The sequence below is a fragment of the Brachyhypopomus gauderio genome, chromosome 3, assembly GCF_052324685.1.
Source record: "Brachyhypopomus gauderio isolate BG-103 chromosome 3, BGAUD_0.2, whole genome shotgun sequence".
In the NCBI taxonomy this organism is placed as follows: Eukaryota; Metazoa; Chordata; class Actinopteri; order Gymnotiformes; family Hypopomidae; genus Brachyhypopomus; species Brachyhypopomus gauderio.
Genome location: NC_135213.1, coordinates 20,372,965 through 20,393,211, shown reverse-complemented (window position 1 = coordinate 20,393,211; position 20,247 = coordinate 20,372,965). Strand labels below are relative to the sequence as shown.

The 20,247-nt window shown below is 41.8% G+C and overlaps 1 protein-coding gene across 2 annotated transcripts; it reads right to left on the bottom strand.

Annotated features, from left to right (window-relative positions):
• Positions 1–8,376: 8,376 nt before the first annotated feature.
• On the bottom strand, positions 8,377–18,553 carry znf281b (zinc finger protein 281b). Of its 2 annotated transcripts, none has more exons than XM_077000183.1 (7): positions 18,077–18,234; positions 16,192–16,623; positions 15,894–16,007; positions 13,690–13,813; positions 13,212–13,295; positions 12,950–13,068; positions 8,377–12,795 (listed from the first exon to the last, which is right to left on the bottom strand). In XM_077000183.1, the coding sequence occupies exons 2-7, from the start codon at positions 16,570–16,572 to the stop codon at positions 11,116–11,118; spliced, it is 2,502 nt and encodes an 833-aa protein (XP_076856298.1). In that variant the 5' UTR covers positions 16,573–16,623; positions 18,077–18,234; the 3' UTR covers positions 8,377–11,115. The 2 variants fall into 2 exon arrangements, with proteins under 2 accessions (XP_076856298.1, XP_076856297.1); XM_077000182.1 differs by lacking the exon at positions 18,077–18,234 and adding an exon at positions 18,368–18,553 and having other exon boundaries at positions 8,378–12,795.
• Between the last annotated feature and the right edge of the window lie 1,694 nt (positions 18,554–20,247).

The following is a 20,247-nucleotide window of genomic DNA, read 5'->3' as shown; positions in this document are numbered from 1 at the left end:
CAAATTTAAATAAATGTTTGTATATACCCCCACTGTCCACTTTACTAGACAAGTCTGTACCATATTAGTTATACCTCTCTTACTGGCACGTTCTACAAGTGTACTGGCATATACCACTGTTGAACAGATAACATAAGTATAGTGTTAACACTGATTGGGTAAAGGTGTGGTTATGGGTTGAGCTGACACAACTTTATTAGGTATATGTCAGGTTCATCAGTCATAGTGATATCAGTGCTGGGTGGAGAGTGGTCCACCACACAAATGTTTATTAGGTAACATTTTATAGTTCTTCAATTCAATTCAATTCAATTCAAGTCAGTTCTTCAATCATACCATGTTTCCAGAGGCCTTGTTCATGAACTTACTTTTATTCATTTAAAAACTAAAAGGTCAGATTTGGATATTTTGTGCATATACTATATATATATATATATATATATATATATATATATATTTATATATATATATAATTAGGGGTGGGCATAGATTGAATCTAGATTAATCTCACTGAAATCTTGAAATATATTACACATTTTAAATTAAACCATTTTGTAGTCAGTATTTATTTTCATTCTGTTGCTATTTCAATCTCTCAAGATCAGACTTTTTTGTATAGTTCCTTGAAGCCATGGCTTTGGATATGTCATGTTTGTTATGAGCTGTGCAAACATTAACAGAGCTGTAAATGGATATACTTGGATTTAGCTTTAACTCTTCGCTGTGATATCATTACAGGTAACAACAAATGCTGGAGACATTATACTATCCTGTGAAATAGAAAACAACCTGTAAAAATGATAAACGATAAGTTATGGTTTATCAGGGACATTTGTACAGTACAGTAGGGGCTGATGAACTGTACTGCTGAGATATTATATTTTCAGTGTTTGTAATGTTGGTCAAGGAGAGCTGAGGGTGCAAAAGACATCTTAACCAAAGCTCTGAGATTATCATGCTCTTGATGGGACTCAAGAAGGAACCCATACACCTTTGATCGGGCCAGTTAGTAGGTTATGTGACGGGACTTGGCAAACTGAATCACAAACTGCACAGCAATCTCTCACCAGGTGGCCAGTCACCTTATTTATGCATTTATTGCCTTTTGTACCAAGTTTCTGTTTGCTTTAAACTTTATATCCATGTAGAGTGCTCCTTTATGAGGTCAGTACTCCAAGAAGCAGCACTTGCTCTCTCTTACACTATTTCCATGCAGCACTCTGAGGTCCTACTTACCTTATCATAGTGTTATCACAGTTAATAACCTGGATACAGAGGACAGGTAAGGGGCTTGAAAGGTGTAAAACACATCAGTCACACAGCTCTTTTACCATTAATGATGCTAGGTTAGGTTTCAGACTGGCAACAACTTGTTCATTCCTGTTTGCCCTTAAATCAGATGTATAATTTCATGTGCTGTTATTTAAAATGTCTGAAACCTGCTGTGATGTGTCCCAGAAGTAGCCAAAGGTCAGGCAGTTGAAGTGGCAGAGGAAGTGTCATAGTGACGCAGCCTCTCAACTGTCGGGAATCTCACTCAGTGTCCTGTTACCATAGAGCTGGGTCCAAAGTTCCTAAAATATGTGAGGCTTACACCCAACCCATGTTATTTCCTGGAGACAAATAAAGAAGGGTCATTTATGAGAAACATACAGCCGGTGTGCTTGACACATCCCATTTTTGACAATTGTGATGAATTACGCACACTCCCTAAAGAGGTTATAATCAATAACTTTGTAGTCTACACAGGTCACTGATCTCAAACACAGCAGTTAAAAAACAGATGGGCTTCAGCATGATATAATCCAAGTTGATTAAAAAAATTCAACTGGCATAGATTCACACCAGCCATTAAAGCCAGTGGCAGAAGCACATGGCAAAAATATATTTAGTTATAGTAGTATAGAATAGCTAAATTAAATTCAGCTCATTTACCAAGAGGCAAATGCAGATCAATTAATCCAACAAATTCAATATGGATTCTTAAACAGAATTTGTGAAATAAACTTCCTGAATTGCATTTAAGGGAATGACATGAAGTAGCCCCTGACCCCTTTCCTTGGGTGTGTGTAGGTGTTGAGTCCTGCTCCGTGTGAGTGTTCCATGTTTTTTGTCTTCAAGCGCTAACTGCGCAGCGTCTGTAGCTAATAAAGTTATTTTGTGAATGTATGCTCATCTCGGTTTCTTGCCTCTATTACAAAACATGACAAGGTTCAAGTGCATAATATGAATTAAAATATATATTGTGATTACATTGCATATATTGTGATTACATTGCATGCTGTCTAACCATCCTGACCAATAAACAATAAAATAAATTAATGAATATAGAGATCTCTATAGTATAGATGAATATATAGATCTCTAAAATCTCTATAGTAAAACGTCTGTGGTTTGATGCCTGAGTGAGTGCAAGTGCAAGAGTCACTACTGGCCAGAAAGAGTGGTTGGGAAAGAGTACTATGAAAGATCAGAACACACAAGGCTGCAGAACAGATCTGGGGAACACCTACACCTAGCTGGGGATTATCCAATCACATGGGAAACATGAAGCAGAAACAAGAAGGATTACGACATCCACACACCCTCATAGACTAAGGCAAGCTCTCAAGAGCCAGCTGAATTAATCCATTTAACATTTCTTTAACCAGGAAGGCTCCCATTGAGTTGCAATAACTCTTCTCCCAGTGAGTCCTGGCCAAGATTGGCAGCCATAATTACAAAACACCCAAGACAACAAAGACACCCAAGACACTAAAACATACTACCCAATATATTGCTACAAGGCATCAAATAAAAACAACAACATTGTTCGGTCTGGGTTGATTCTAAAAAGTATTTAAAATATTAAGAGATGGTAAAACCTAAAATGATCTGATATTCATTCCAGACATAAGGTGCATATGAAAAAAGTAACTTTACCCAACTCCATTCTTACTGATGGAATAAAGTAATTTATGAAACAAACTCGTATTGTACACATTAAATTGGTATGCAAGTCAGTTGGAAATATAAAAAGGCAATTTACCCATTAAGGCTTTTGCAATAAAAATCAATAAATGGTACTTCCTTCTAAGGTAAAGAGAGGGCCATTGTACCATTTCATACAAAGTGCAGTGGTGAGTCTTAGCCATTGCACCTGTAATAAAACACAATGCTGAATGATATAATACATCATTTAAAAGTTTTTAAATAAAGATGAAGCATGAATATAAATTAAAACACCATAATCTAAAACTGATAAAAATGTGCTCTGCACCACTCTTCCTTGCTGAAAATGCAAAACACATCTGTAATCTAAAATAAAAGATTATCTTTTGTCTAAGTTTTTTTTTGAAGAAGCTTTCAATATGGACCAAAAGCTAGCTTTATATCCAGCCAGATACCTACTGTATTTATGGAATTAGGGGGTCATAGCCCCAAGTCTCACCACCACCACTGGGACAACCTTAATGTGAACATTCCATATTCTCCTTTTTCTTTCAGTTCCTGGTAGGGGTGCAACGTTACATGAATTCATACCGAACCATCATGCTATGGTGCTCATGGTTTGGTGCGCACAGTCGCACAGAGAATACACGGTACGAGCATCCACTCTCCGGTGCGAAGACCGTGAACATAATGCGGGACTGAAGTTCACAGGCGAGTTGCACCCATAAACCATAGTTGTACACATTCCTAAGCGTATCTCACTCTACTGACAGGCCTACTGCACTCAGTATATACTGCATACTTGTCCTTGTAGTAGTATACAGTACAATATCCAGTATGCAACAAAATCAAACCATACTACTTGGTCATGCAAACATATAATGCTCTGCCTATTTATCTTCCGACACCAAAGAACAGCACTTCTGTTGAAGTTCCAAGATATTCAACTTTTTCAAAAAAGAAACACAGAATAAATTGGAGAAATGCTGAAAAGTCTTTCAGAACAGCTACAGCTAAAGCTATCATTTTGGAATAGAAGTTTAATGTTAGTATATAACAAATATATAGTGTTATTAGACAGCTAAGAATAGCTTAGCACACATTTAGCACTACAGGGCAAAAGACCAGTAGCCTACAAAATAATAGAGATTAATATTTACAGTATTTTGCGATCAACTCGTTCTTGTTGGACATTCAATGTTAATGAATTTTGCCATCAAGCCTGTGAACTCTGAAAACAAAATGCATCAAACAAATCAATGTTGCTTATGTTCTGCATTGGTTTCAGTATTGGAAAATGCACGATGACCTTTATTTGTGATCGATTCAGAACATAGGTGCCCAAGTACCCATAAAAATAATAGTAAAAAGTTGTTTTTGTAACGGACCTTTGTCTCTAACACGCTGAAAAATATTAACAGCATATAAAGTAAATGCTATGATCCACTAATTCTCTCCTACTCCTGTCCTGCTCTGTGAGCAAGCACACACATACACACACACTAGTATGACTGTGGTATAGTGGACACAGTAAGTAACGCAGATGAACCAAACCGAAAGTTTGTGTACCGTTGCACCCCTAGTTCCTGGTATTTTTCAAATTTGACATATTCTTTCCTTTCTATGCTTCAGTCACATCTTTTACTGCACTGAGGACTCCAAGATGGAGGCGCAGCTGTAGCTTGCAGCGGCCACTCCGGATACAAAAATGAGGCTTTTTTGTACATGCACATGGACACAAGAACAACCACTGTCCATGTATATGACCGCCAGATGCTGCTTACACTACCAGAATCAATTAAATAACAAAACAATGAGCTACAGGAGATGCTACATGGTTTCTGACTGCTACAGCAACCAAGCCCCCAGACTGTGGCCTTGTCAGAAGTCGGCAGCCAAAAGAGCGCGCAGTGGTGCGCGAGACTCCAGAAGCGCAGATAGCGGGTTGGAGTCCATGCTAGGCGAACAACAAAGCAGACTCGGCCAGCTCTCCTGTCCATCCTGCTCTCAAATGTCTGCACACTGCATTCGACTTCAGAGAACTACACGATGGGAATCTAGATGCTGCTGCATCTTTGTTTTCACAGGGACATGGCTATGCGATAGATATCAGCGTTACTAGCAGACAGAAACTCAGCCCTGTGTTGTAAGACTCATGGAGGAGGACTGCGTGTTTACATCAACACAGAGTGGTGCAAGAATCCTGTATTAGTCTCTAGTTACTGCTCATCTCTAGTGGAGTTTATGATCATCAGATGCAGACTTCTTTATTTACTGAGTGAATTCACTACAGTACTGATCATCAGTGTTTACATTCCACCCACCACTAATGCTAAAGATGCACTATGTGAGCTGTACAGCGCTATTAGTGGACTACAAAACACATACCCAGATGGACTAATTATTGTTGCTGGAGATTTCAACCCTGGGAATCTCCGGTCGGTTCTCCCTAAATTCCACCAACATGTGAACTTTGCGACTAGAGGAGCAAACACGCTGGACCTTGCTTACACGAACATTCCCAGCACGTACCGGGCAGGGCCCCTCCCCTACCTCAGATACTCAGACCACATCTCTGTTACGCTAATTCCAGCATACAGACCACTCATCAGACGATCAAATATGGCCTGCAGGAGCCATCTCTGCTCTTCAAGACTGTTTTGGCTGACTGACTGACCGGCAGATATTTAGGGAGTCTGCAACCTACAGCAACAGCACAGACTTGGAGGAGTATGTCAACTGTGACCTGCTACATTGGCAAGTGTATAGATGACATGACCGGTCTCCAAAACAGTCACCATGTGTCCCAACCAGAAGCCTTGGATGACTGCAGAAGTACGTTCTCTGCTGAAGGTTCGAGACTCTGCAGGTGACAAAATGCCCCTAAGAATAGCAAAGGCCACACTGTCCCGGGCCATCAGAGAGGTAAAGTGCACACATGACCTGAGCATCCACAGCCACTTCAAGGACAGCGATAACACATGGCGCATGTGGCAGGGCATCCAGGCAATCACCAACAACAGAACTACACCACCTGCCTGTGACAGTGATGCCTCCCTTCCAGATGCACTGAATGAATACACTGTTCGAGACACAAATTGGTGCGGCAGGAAGACCACCCCTCCTTCCAGTGATCAGGTGTTGTGCCTTACAGCATCTGATAGGAGGCAAACTCTACGCAAAGTCGATCCATGGAAAGCCACTAGACATGACAACATTCCTGGCAAAGTGCTCAAAGTGCTTCACAGACATCTTCAACATCTCCCTGAGCTGTGCCACAGTCACAACATGTCTCAAGGAAACCACCATCATACCTGTGCCAAAGAAATCTTCAGTGTCCTGCCTCAATGACTACCGTCCTGTTGCACTCACACCTATCATCATGAAATGCTTCAAGAGGCTTGTCATGAGGCACATCAAGACCCTGCTGTCCACTTCACCAAATTTTCTACAGTTCGCACATCATCCAAACCACTCAACAGACAACACCATATCCACCACCCTATCTGGTGCTCACCCACCTGGACAATTAAGAAACTCATGTTAAAATGCTATTCATAGACTTTAGTTCAGCATTCAACACAATTATCCCTCAGCACCTGATTGGAAAGCTGAACCTACTGGGCCTGAGCAATTCACTTTGTAACTGGATCCTGGACTTCCTTACTGGAAGAACCCAGTCAGATAAACAGCTCCAGCATCACCGCACTGGGGCTCCACAGGGCTGTGCGTGCAGTCCATTGCTGTTGACATTACTAATGCAGCAATGCACAGCTCGAGTCATATCAAGTTTGCAGATGACACAAATGGTAGGTCTCATCAACAAGAACGACGAGTCTTGTTGAGACTTCAGAGAGGAAGTCCAATGGTAAACAGTCTGATGTAGAACCAACAACCTGTCTCTGAACACAGACAAGACCAAAGAGATGGTTGTTGATGTCAGAAGAACAAGGCACAATCACTCTTCACTGAACACTGATGGCTCTGCTGTGGAGATCAACAAGAGCACAAAGTTCCTTGGAGTTCACCTGGCAGAGGATATCAATTTGTCCCTCTAGACTAGCACCATAGCCAAGAACGCCCGGCAGCATCTCTACGTCTGCAAAGGCTGATCTCCCACCTCCCATCCTCACCACATTCTACAGAAGAACCAGAGAGAGCATCCTGAGTAGTTGCATCACTGCCTGGTTTGAGAACTGCACCATATTGGATTGCAAGACCCTGCAAGAGGTAGTGAGGACAGGAGAGAAGATCATCAGTGTATTTTTTCTCACAATCACTGACATTTACACATGTTGCATCCACAAAGCAACCAGCATTGTGGATGATCACACACACCCCTTACACACTCCTTTCCCTCCTTCCATCTGGAAAAAACTACAGAAGCATCCGGGCCTGCACATGCAGACTGTGCAACAGTTTCTTCAACCAAGCTATTCAACTACTGAACAATCAGAGCTTGGTATGATCAATTGCACACAGAAATTAAGGACTGGTCTATACACACATACACGACCTTAAAGAGTAAAATGTTATATACCAAATGGACAAACTGCTGCAAAATATTTTGATTGTTTACATTCATTATATGGACATACAAGCACCTTACTGCCCACACTACAAGTGGACTCTGCACTATTTGCCACCACCTTCTTTATGGTTTACTGTGCAATTACATTGTTAACTGTTTTGCATATTTATTGTATTTGTACTGTATTTATACTTGTGTTATCATACATTGTGTATTTTTGTTGTTGTGAAGTTTAATGTAGCACCTTGAGAAACGGTGGTCCTGGAGAAACATTTTGTTTCACTGTGTACTATACACTACTGTATCTGGGTGAAATGACAAAAAACCATTTGACCTTTTGTTTCCTGCATCTTGTCCACCATCATGATGTTTGGTTTGTTTGCTTGGCGTTACTGTTGACAACTGACCTACATACATAAAGTTGGCATTGGATCCATGGGTCAGCCAAACAAATTACTTCTAATGCAAAGTTCTTGGGCAAGACTTAGTGCTACAACACTTCAGCCTCAAACAGGAGAGCACAGCAGACAGTGCTGGCTCAGATGTCATCTGGATTAACAAAGTCTGTGTTGAGGAACAAGGACCATACAGTGGTAAGTGGGCTACAGGAAGAAATTATAGATGGATGGTGTTAGACAACATGGATCCAGTTCCTACATCATCCTGCCATTGGGTGAATTTTATATAATATGGATATATCACAGATGCGTGTACACATTTCAGCCAGTGATAACAGTATTGCAAAGTCCAAAATTATAATTACACTTAGGAAATTAAGTATCTCAAAGTTCAGACAGCAGATTACATTTTGGCAGCATTCCACATTAATCTTAAATGCACACAACCCTGACAATTTTCCATTTAAAATGAACCAGCTGATGGGCCTCAAGATTGAGAATCACTGGCCATTCACAAAACTCTTCATCGGCGCATGTGGGGCAAGTTGGAATCATGGAAACTCTTCCACTCTTATAATTGTTAACCAAGTACACTAACGTCATCAGTGCTCACCTGATACATAATCTCCAAGGTCAAAGCACCCAAGGAATTCTAACACCATCTGTTGGAATAGTAAACCTTCTAAAAAACAAAACACAAAATCACCACACCATTGCAGTAATATGTAATAAACAAAGCTACAGTGCATCTGTCTAAAAAAAAAAAAAAAAAAAATCAAGCAAATTGCCAACTTTCCAAGCTGCTCAAATAAATGGAAACCTTCATGGTTCCAGTAACATAACTGAATGGATCTTATTCTGATGATCCTTCATCATCTTCCCTTTACCTTATTTTCAAGAGCAATACATGATCAATCAAATTATAAGACAGAGGTCATGATAAGCATGACTTGCAAATCATTTAAGTCGAAAGGTTTTCGTAACAAAAAGGTTTTATTGGCTTAAACTAATGATATATAAAGTCATCTGACATGTACAGCCCTGTAGAGTCATGAAGAAAGAATCTGAAGATGAGGACGCATCTGCTACAAAACATTTGGTGCAAATGTGGTAATCAGAAAAAACAAAGCAAAAAATAAAAATAAAACTTCATGTCATGCATATCAGCCAACAAAATGGAAGTGGAAAAAGCCCACAGTTTAGTGTTTTGTACATTACTGTAAACAGTCTTCTTAGAGATCATATAAAAACATGGCAATCAAAACAAGGGGAGAACAGGAAACAAGTTCATGAAATCCTAAGGGGGGGGGGGGGGGGGGGGGGGACTACAATGAAACACTGCTTGGCATGGCTGCTCAACAGAGAAAGAAAAAAAAAGACAAATGAACTAATCGTAAACACAGGTGGCATTATGGTTATACAATGACTGATGTGTACTACTACATTACCACTAAATAGGCTACGTGAAACGCGTGTCCCTGGTTTTTTCATTTATACAGCGATATGAGGTATATTAAGGTCAATTTATTCTTTTTGCCACCATTTTTTTTCCTTTTATTTTTTTCTTTAAAATTGGGGGGTACGGGGTGCAGTATTCAGGCTTTGCTCCCACCCCACCCACAACTCCACTCAACAACACTGGCACCAAGTCGGTGACTCCCAGTGTGATGTCAGAAGAAGGGCCAGAGGCCACAGCTAGGCCCGATTCATGACAGATGGGGACAGTCAGAGCAGAGGAGAGGAATGCTGCTCCATCTCAAGGGCACTGCAAACCAGCCTTTGTTTAGAAAGACACAGTTTACCTCTGACACCAATGTCTCTCCTTAGTCAGTCACTTCAGATTTCTCAGCTAATAGTATTAAAAAGATTAAAGATTCAGGTCCTCCAATTCCAATATGCATGTCTTAAAGGGTAAATGGCTCAGAGGTTTCTCCAAGCAAGAACTTGTGGAGTTTTTGTCCATTGGGTGACATGCGTAATTTTGCTCCTAGAGGTAGAACTCCAATTGCAGCTATTCACTCAAATCAGATTTAATACTTAAATACACTTTCAGCACAAAGCAGCCCTGAACTTGGACCCAAGGCTCCACAGCACAGAACATTTGTATGGCATCTGTTTCAACAGCATCACTAACCCAACCGAGGCATGCTAAAAACCCACCCATCCTACTAAGTCTAAAGAAAAATTCAAATGCCCACAACACATACCCCTCTCCATTACACACACATACATACACAAAATCACAGCTTTTTCACCAAAAAAAGCTAATCTGTATCTGTAATTTAACAGTTTTTGTCTTCATTGGTTGAAAGTGCTAATCTGATTCCTTGAGAAATAAAAATAGAAAGGGATGCGTGGCAACAAAGTTGAACAAAAGGGTATGAAAGTGTTTGCCACCCCCTGAGGCCATATCGCAGTAGCTCTAAGGACACTACTTAAAAACGTCGACACGCATGCACATAAGTTTCTGTGACTACTCGTATGTGAACGCATGCGTGCATGTGTGTATATTCATGTATGCAAGCTTGTCTGTGCCTGACATCTGGCCCTTAGTGATTGAAGTTTCCAAGCATTTTCACATTGACATCAAAGTACCATAGTCTCTGCATATGTACACGTAGTGGAAAGAGTCACCAGTGTGATCAGATGAAAATAGTCTAGTCTTTCTCCTCAAGGAATTTCAAAAACAAGGATTCACTGTAGTTTCAAAGTGTACTTGTAAAAATAAAACAATCACACACACACACAAAAAAAGAGTGCTAGTTGCACTGAATTATTTAAAATGCCTTTTCCTGAGTAATACTTTCAGTTATTGTAACAGACAATAGGCTGACATTTTTGCCATTGAATACTAGGCAAGACCCTGACAATTGTTTTATTACTATAGATCATCTACTATCTTTTTTAATTCTATGATTGCTAAAACACAGGGTTCATGAAAAGTCAAGCCAGTCATTATCTACCATCTATTTTTTTTTTTACATTACACATCTACTCATGAAATCCTCTACGCTAATAAAACAAAAGGCTAAAATACATATTAAAAAGAAGAATATTTAAAAATTGCATTTGAGGTCTTGCAGACCTTCCCTGGTAGAGTCTTGTATTAACATTAAATGGCAGTGTAATAATTAATATCTTGTGTTTAAAAAAAAATTAACAAAAAAAATAATAATAATAAGGGAAGGTTTTGCGGGGGGCACTGGGTAAAAGTCCTCATCCCACACTACGGGGTTAGGCTGGTTACCAAAACCTTTACCTGTAGCTTTGGCTTGTGGGGGTTTTGCTTCCTGAGCTAGCTGGCTCGCTAACGTCAGCTAACAGACTAGTATACCCTGAGAATTCTGACACGGAAGTCCGCGATATCCGGGGATCTGCATCGCCGACCCCACCCTGGGGGTCAGTGCTGTACTGCAGCGGGGTCCGGCGCCCCGATTTAAACTGGGAGCCGAAGGCCTGGGCGAAGTTCTCAATCTGGTATGTGGAACGTACGTCCACTTCCTTGGAGGGCTCCAAGGTCACCATGTCAGGAGTTGGAGCCAGGCCGTAGACGGAAGATCTGCCGTCTGCGTCATTCCCACTGCCACCGTTGGCTGCGGAGCTGCCATTCTTCGCTTGCTGCTTTTTTTGCCTGCTGGCAAGCTCCTGGGCGCCAATTGGATAGGGGGGTGAGGGCGGCTTGTCCAGCTCTTGAGACGGGGTGAGTTGCTGGTGAGCAGGAGGCTCCAGAGCTACCAGGTGGAATCCCTGCTGGGGGGAGGGGGAAGCATGGGACGGTGACGGGGAACTCACGAGCATGCTGAAGTGGGACTTTGGTAGAGCCGATGAGGAGGAAGGAGCGAGCGGAGAGGTGACGGACTGACCGAAGCCGCACTCCAGGGGGGAGGTGGCGTAGACATGCTTGTCGAGGAAGAGAGAGCTGGGGAAGGCGCCGCTGGGGCCGAGGGTGAAGCCGCCACTGTGGCTGGTCCTCTCCAGGGTCTGCAGCAGGAACTTGGAGTACTCGCTCATGATCCCGGTCTTGTCTCCAGATCCGCCCGAGGAGCCCTCGTCTGCTCCCAGCTCCGGTGTGGCGGACGTGGGGTGCAGCTCCACGTGGTGCTGGTCAGAGAGATCGAAAGTCACATCCGGATGGGTACCATCGGTTTTGTGCGAGTAGTGGTCCAGGAGGCTCTGCAGCACTTCATCAGGAATACCAGACTTGTCATGCTTGCTGTCAACACTGACCAGTGGGGAGGTGTCCAGCAAGGCCAGTGTGGGCTCTCCAAGGCCACCCTGGATGACCGTCTGCTGAGGCTGTAGGTGGACCGAGCCATAATCAGCCCCACCACTGGCGCTGTTTGCTGCATTTAGGTATCTCCTCTTCTTCAGGAACTGCATGGCATCATCGTAATTGCTACTGGTTCCCCCATGCTTTGACCCGGAGGCATTCTGCAGGAGACCCATGCCATCCAATGCACCGGTGCCTGGGGGCAGATCCAGGGACCCAGACTTGGAGCCCAACAGCTTCTGCTCATGGGGCCCCGAGCTGGAGCCGGCTTCGCCCATGGAGAGTAGGCCTTTATCCGCAGCCTTGCGGCCACCTTTCTTGAAGACGAGCTTGGGGCCACGGACATGCTGGTTCTGCATGCCGTCGTCGATGGCAGAGGTGGACAATGCTGGACCAGCAGGAATGTCCACACCGTAGTTCTGCAGGCTGAGGCCGTGGCCCCCGGCAGCCCCGCCTGTTTTCTTCCTGCGGCGCTCGTTGCCCTCCCCACCGTTCTTCGACTTGCCCTTCTTGCGTGGTGCACTGGTGCTTCCCTGAGTTTGTAGGTAGCTGCCATGGGCCAGTTCCTCATCTCCGAGGTCAAGCATCCCTGGGTCCAGGCCCTTCTTTATGGCTTCTCCACAGGTTCTCTTGTGCTTCAGTAATCGGTCCGTACGAGAGAAATACTGCAGCCGCGGAAGAGGAGCAGAAGGAGTTTGAAACAAGCCATGTTGAAATTACAAAATTACAATGTGCTGAAATTTCTTGCAGAAAGGTTGAAGAGGTAAAATGGAGGTGGCCTACATTTTTTGAGGAGCTGTCTTACAAGTTCATTCTCACCTGTTGGCAGGTATCACATTTATATGGCTTTTCTCCACTGTGTGTCCTCTTGTGCCGCTCCATGTGGTACTTCTGAATGAAACGCATGTTACACTGGTCACAGCTGAATGGCTTTTCCCCTGTTGACAGGAAAAAATGTATACGGGTTTAACAATAAGAGTAGCAACAGTAGCAGCATTTCCATACAGATTTCACAACGATTTCACAATCCTCTAATCTAGTGATCTAGTGATCATCTCTGATAAATGTGTTTGGGACTCACCACTGTGGATCTTCTCATGTCGCTGTAGCAGGTACTTCTGGATGAAGCTCATGTTGCACTGACTGCACCTGAAAGGCCTCTCACCTGTGCAGTCAAAAATGAAAAAGGCCCACCACCCCACATTAACGAACCATCCAACTCATTAAAGCACCATCTCAGGTTGCCTTCAAACTGGAGTCTATCCAGTCAACCAAGACACCCTTTTCAAATCATTTTCACTAGGAGCACTGCTAACTGCATACGGTTTCAGTGCACAGCATAACTTGCATTTTATGTGCGACAGGTGGCCTGAATTAAAAACTACTGAATGGTTTATGTTAAAATTAATGATGTACGTGTGTGTGTGTGTGCGCACGTGTGTGTGTGTGTGTGACTAAGAAGGTGGACCTTTGGTGAAAGTGTATTATTACATTGGTAGATCATCCCAAACTCGTACATGGAGAAATGCTGCTTGATGTTGGCAGCGAACGTCTCTCACCTGTGTGTATAAGCACGTGTCTGCGCAGGTGATAGGAGCTGCGGAAGGCAGCGCTGCAGTGTTCACATATGTGTGGTTTTGAGCTCGGGGAGAGCGGGCCTCCGTCCCCATCCAGCATCAGTGACTGAGTGAAACAATGGAAACCAGTCAATAACCATCATGTCATAGCCTTTTACAGACAATCACAAATTTAATAAAGGAATTATAGAAAAAAAATGCAAAGGATTAAATGAACTGTGCTCATTGTTGGCTATTACTTTGTCCTAAATAAAGTTATTAAAAACAAATGAAGGTTTATATAACCCAAAGAAGATTCAAGGTGAGAGCAAATTACTTATTTAAGTACATATATAAAATTTAAGTAATGCACATGCTTCCTGAGGCCCCATCCACACGACGCCGGAGGTTTTTAAAAACTGAGGTTTTTGTCTCCGTTTTAGCCTCCCGTCCACACGACGCCGGAGGTTTTTGTCTCCGTTTTCAAAAATATCTCCGTCCACACGACACCGGAGGTTTTTAAAAACGGAGGTTTTGTCTCCGTTTTAGCCTCCCGTCCACACGAAAATGGAGGTTTTTGAAAACGCCTTCCAAGGTGGAGACTTTTGAAAACTCCGGTCTCAGCGTATTCGTGTGTACGGGGAAAGCGCATGTTTAGGAAAACGCTGACGTCACATAGGGATTCTGCGCATGTCTTTTTTTTGTTTACATTCGCTCAGCTTGTTCAGCATGGACAGCTCCGTGATTGCCTTCGTTGTCACTGCAATTGGCGGATTATTAACATGTGTACAATTTAATTTAATGTTACTTTCGCATTACATAACACAGCAGAGGCGCCTAAATGCGCTGCGTTCAGTTTTTTGAAATCGTTCCCATAATCCCTTTCGTGTAATATTTGGTCGCCAAGTTTAGTGTTATAATGTCTGTAATGTGCTTGTGATAAAGTGCTATGTGATGAATGTGTCTGTACAATGTAAGCTTCTAATCGATGTATGTATGAGTGTTTTTAATGTGCTTGTCAAACCTACCACCCCCGTGTGTTCGTACTCATTCGATACCCCGCACCCATTCAATGTATGTGTAAGTCCGAGTTCACAAGCATTACCCGTTGTGTTGAAACAGGGCTGCTCTCTAATAAAGAAAGCAAGTATTCAAAATGGCTCGTTCCCTGAATAAATCATCCGCACTACACGCTACAGTATTGTTAACTTTGTGTTGTTAACACATGTGTTGTGAAAAGCGTTATACAAATATATTTGATTTAAGTTGATTCTTCAAGTGTTTTGATGTCATTCTGTGGGAAGTACGATCGCCCTCTACTGGGCTGGCATGTTAATTGCAGCGTTTCACGGCTGCGTATCAGCTGCGTATCCATGCTGAACAAACTGAGCGAATGTAAACAAAAAAAGACATGCGCAGACTCACTATGTGACGTCAGCGTTTTCCTAAACGCAGAGACCGGAGTTTTCAAAAGTCTCCACCTTGGAAGGCGTTTTCAAAAACCTCCGTTTTTCGGTGACCGAAAACGCCGTTTTCGTGTGGACGGGAGGCTAAAAACCTCCGGCGTCGTGTGGACGTAGATATTTTTGAAAACGGAGACAAAAACCTCCGTTTTTAAAAACCTCCGGCGTCGTGTGGATGTAGATATTTTTGAAAACGCTGATCGTGTGGACGGAGATATTTTTGAAAACGGAGACAAAAACCTCCGGCGTCGTGTGGACGGGGCCTGAGACACAGGATGTTCTGAAATTGTAGGAGGAGGAACCAGTTCATATATATGAAAAACAATTTTCTTTTGAGTTTTCTAACTTTCATAGGCATACATACATATACATATATACACATACATTATATATAAATAATTAATATATATATATAATGATAAATATATATATTTCATTCTGCCATATTTTTGCTTGCACAGCTGATTAAGGATCTGTCAAAATTTCAGTTTCTCATATCTGTGTACTGTCTCACTCTGTACTTTTGTACTCTATATTCTATACACACAAACTATTACACATGCCCATACTGTTACCACACATTGACTGTAAATGGCCTTAGTCTGCCAGCAAATGCCCATCATCTACAGAATCAAAATACGAAACGGCAATGTTCATTACGTTAGCTTCATTATTAGCTGTGCTAGCTAACTCAACACTACATCTTTTCAAGAACCATGTGATGAATATGAGTAATTCGAGCACCTTGGTAGATTCCCCTCGTTTCCTTCTGGTTTTGCCTTCTGGTCCTTCTCCGTTTGCCCGTCTTCCTCTTCTGTGTGAAGAGTCTTTTGGGTCTTTTCCTAATCTTCCTGGAAACTACCACCACAAAGATCATTAAAATGGAATTTCTGAAAATCACTCACAATTTTCCGTAAATTCTTAAAGTGCTACAAGACACTGAAGGACTACGCTAAGCACCCATACCGATAAATAAATTCAGAATGCACAAAGCAATGCAATACCAAAATACCAATACCTTTCACTGTTCGTTTAAACTTACATTGCTAAGGCCGATGTCATGAAGAAGCATGTTGGTGTGGTTGCCCATGGAAACATCGAGCATATCTGTGCACTTTCCTCCTCCTCCAGAGGCAGTCTCAGGGCCAGCTCCGTACAAAGGCAGGCGGTAGTCAAACTCGCTTAACTTCTCCTGCTTTATCCCCATGCTGTGCAGGAACCCAGCACCATGCTCTGGTGAATCCCTCTCTTTCTTCAGAATCATTTCTTGGGGCAGATCTGCCACCACCGACTGAGAGGTGAGCCGTGCAAAGCTGGTGACCGGAGGCAAGTGGCTGAACATGATCATGCTGGGGGGGAAATTGGGGTCCATACCACCGTTGCGCAGAAACTCATTGCCAAGCTTGTCCTGGATGATGCTCATGGTCGGTTCCTCAAGAGGGCGATGTTCGCTCAGCTAAAGAGATGGGACACGCTGCAAGGACACACACACACACACAAGTATGAGAAATGCCTTCTCATGTGTTAGTTCTTATGAGAAGTTAAAATTATTTTATACATTCAAAATGTCCAACACATGGACATGTTTCAGTTTCCTGTTAGATGTTTCATGTTTCCAAATTGGTAACATAAAAAATAAAAAAAATCAATGAAATCACAAGAGGATGAATATTTCTAGATCTGGACTGCTTTAACCATTTGAAGAGCCATACTAGAACCAATGTGCATACACTGTTTTATAGATCAACTGGGTTTACTACACTTCTGTGCACTGTGGCTCTTGAAAAATTACTGCTGAGCTTGGGAAACTTGCATGTGCCCTTCAATGAGACAAGATGAACTCTACCATAAAACACGTCTTGGTGTCCTATTTAGGTCAAAAGCAATTATCAAAGCCCATTGAAATCGAGGCCACAGCCGCTTATGGTTAATATCTCTACATGTCGCGTAAGATAAAAGACGTCTGAAGATATAAGAGAGCGGTCATATCTCCTCCTTACGCAGATATGGCCAAATAGGTATTGAAAGCATAAGCAACGTTATAGTTTTCGATGTGATATATATCTTAATTTCGCGAAACTATCGATGTGTTGATAACTACCTAAGCTATGTAGCAAACGAAATATAGCTAATCTGACTAGCTAGGCTGCTCAGTGCTCGTACCATTAGGTCTTTCCATAAATAATGGGCAGCATAAGCATTAAAATAAAACTTGGTGATTGGTTACTGGAACCCAAGTTTAACTGTACGAAGAATAGCATCTTTGACGGCGTTGAATGCCCAATTAACAGGACAATTGTTTGATGATGCCCATTACTCCAACAAGCTAGCTATATAGCTAACGTTAGTTAGCGAGGTGGATGTTTTAACAAATAAACCACTTTTAATAACTGGCTTTTATCTTGCTGTATACCTAGCTGTCGCATATTTAACAGGAAAACAAACGATGCGTTCAAATTAAAACACGGAGATACGTTGCGCTCAAATATTTCTTTATCTTGTTAGCCAACTAGCTAACGTTAGCTACGGGAACCAAAGAAAAAAATGCTAGCTAACCTAGCTAGTTAGGGTAGGTGAATAGGGGTTAGCCATGTCCCTGGGCCTAGCATTACCATACACCTCAGGGACTCAACCAAACATGGAGGCATCCAACGTTAGCCCAACATACTCTCATTTAACCCAGCATCATATTTAAAAGCACGACTGGCTATTTAACTATACATCACTAACTGCTACTAACCCACGCTAGCCGTTTAGCCAGTTAGCTAGCGTTGGCCACTGGCTCAGCTAAACACAGAGCACGCCTGCCAATTTGAATTTCAGTGAAAAGGTTGCGAGTAGACAGTTAGCCAGCTCGCGAGCTACCACAGTTGATTAAATCCATTTATACCAATCGATTGTGTGATGGTAGTATTTGAGCTACTCACCATTAAACGATTTTTCAAACGGTTTTGGAGACTTCCTACGGTTCACTTTGAAAATAGCATTAATTTAAGTGTGCCATTGAAACGACACTACACTTCGAGCGGCTAAGCTAATGAATTAGCCTCAGCGAGCCCGTATTAAACGGCCCTTGCGCACAGAAACAATGATGCTCGCCAATAGCGCATCTTTCGCTTGAGTGGCCGTAGCTCGATTTGGACGTTCAATACGACGCCGTTTTCGAAGTCTTTTGACGTTTCGATACGGGAAAAATGGGTCAGAGCATTAGCACTCACCTGTACATGTCCACGGGCGATCCTCGACGTTTGAATGAACCCCAACACTCGACTCTTCAAACGTTTACTGCCAAAACATTGTTCTCCTGCAGCTGTTGCCCTCTTCCATCTTGTCTCCACGCGGAGAATTGTGGGTCTACCGGACGGGTCGTGAGAAGAGACAGACGAGCCACGTACTGAATAGTCGTGCAGCGCAGGTTCCAGTAACCCAAATATCGATTAGTTTGGACCCAGAAGAATTATTTATTTGCCCATCGTGCATTATTTTAATCAGTTTGCTGTTTTGTGTTTATTATGATAGCATTTTTGGCTAGACGTAAAACTCGAACTCGAAACATACATATATTAATACATCAAGATGTAGCTGGCTCTTTCCCAAAATTAAAGCGCGACCTTGTAATTCCTGAAGGACACAGGGATGCAAATATTGTGCACATTAGTTAAACAAAGCAAGAAGCCATCCTTTTCTGTTTATTTTATAGAAAATGAGCATTGCGATATAATAAATGTATTGTTGTGTGTATATAATACTTCAAGAAGGTCATATACATTGTGCAAGAAATACAATGGATAAAGTGAAAGCACAGTTTTATTGATTTTTAATAAAGAAATGCACTGATTGTTTTAGCAGAAGTAGACAAAAGGATAACTTTATACTTGTTTAAGTGCTTGGTTTTCAGCTCATTTAGAGCTAGGGTTAGGGTTAGGATTAGTAAGATGTGAGTTGGAATTACAGGAAATGCATCAAACATCTTCACTGATTCTTTACTTTCTTAATGTAAAAATACCTTATTAATGATCTTTGGAGACTTAAGATCTACTTTAGCTATCTTAACAAACAAGAGAAATAGTCACCTAAACCAAAAAGATCAAGATAATATGTAATTCCTCAAACTGTATTTATTCTGTAAAGTTTATTGACCTCTGGGGGGACATTTGGGAGAAAAGTGACATGTGAAATTTGATGAGACGAGAAGACCAGAGCAAAAATTTCAAAGAGATAATTAACCTTGAATCCTTTCATCCTAAACCTTGTACCACACATATAATTATTTGACAGATAGAGATCTGTTTCCAAAATAAATTTGTCAACCACACTTGATCTCATTCATGATTGGTTAGTTTCTGGACTGGAGAACAGCTAAAACAAACTCTACATGACACCAGTGAGCTCCATGAGATATTTATAATAAATTAATATTTTTAATGAAGTGGGTAGTGAGTGCATATTATTCCAAACAATGTGAATAATCACTCCTTGAAATCTAGAGTCATTACAAATATATCACAGGCAACATTAGACCTGCTGTGTGGGTTTATGAACTGGTCCAGACACCAGTTTGCATGAACAAACCAGCATCTGCTCCCAACTGCATGAACTGTAAAAATGCCTGAATCACCAAAAAGACCTCAGGCCCAGTCATCTCTCTGAAAAGTTGGCTCTTACTTAAGAGCATAATCATGACTGATGACTCATGCTAAAACTGGTTGGAAGGCTAAAAATGGTCATCCTGTGGACTGGCTCTACTGACTACTTAAACACAGAAGCAATAGTATAAAGGGGCTTTGCCACTGGCTATCTGCCCCCCCCCCCTTTTTTTGGGGGGCTGACCGTTGTACATCAGATTATTATAGATTCGATTAATTTTTAAATATACCATTACCATTACAAAAACATTACAAGGTTTAATAGCAAGAATATTAATATATCAATATCAAGTCTTGTTAATTCCCTAATATGCCAGAGCTCGTATCAACTAGCCCATAAAGGGCTTTTCGTGGCACTTTCCTGGACACGGATTATGCATTATCTTGAATTAAATTTTGCATCAACGGCAAAATGCTACTAGAAATTTTTTTTAGCGAAGGAATAGAGTTCA

Coding starts and splice junctions, on each gene's coding strand:
- znf281b (XM_077000182.1), bottom strand. CDS start 16,572: ATGAGCATCATCCAGGACAAGCTTGGCAATGAGTTTCTGCGCAACGGT. Junction 16,008..16,191: donor ATGACATCGGCCTTAGCAAT/GTAAGTTTAAAC, acceptor TTGTGGTGGTAG/TTTCCAGGAAGATTAGGAAA. Junction 13,296..13,689: donor ACACGTGCTTATACACACAG/GTGAGAGACGTT, acceptor TTGACTGCACAG/GTGAGAGGCCTTTCAGGTGC.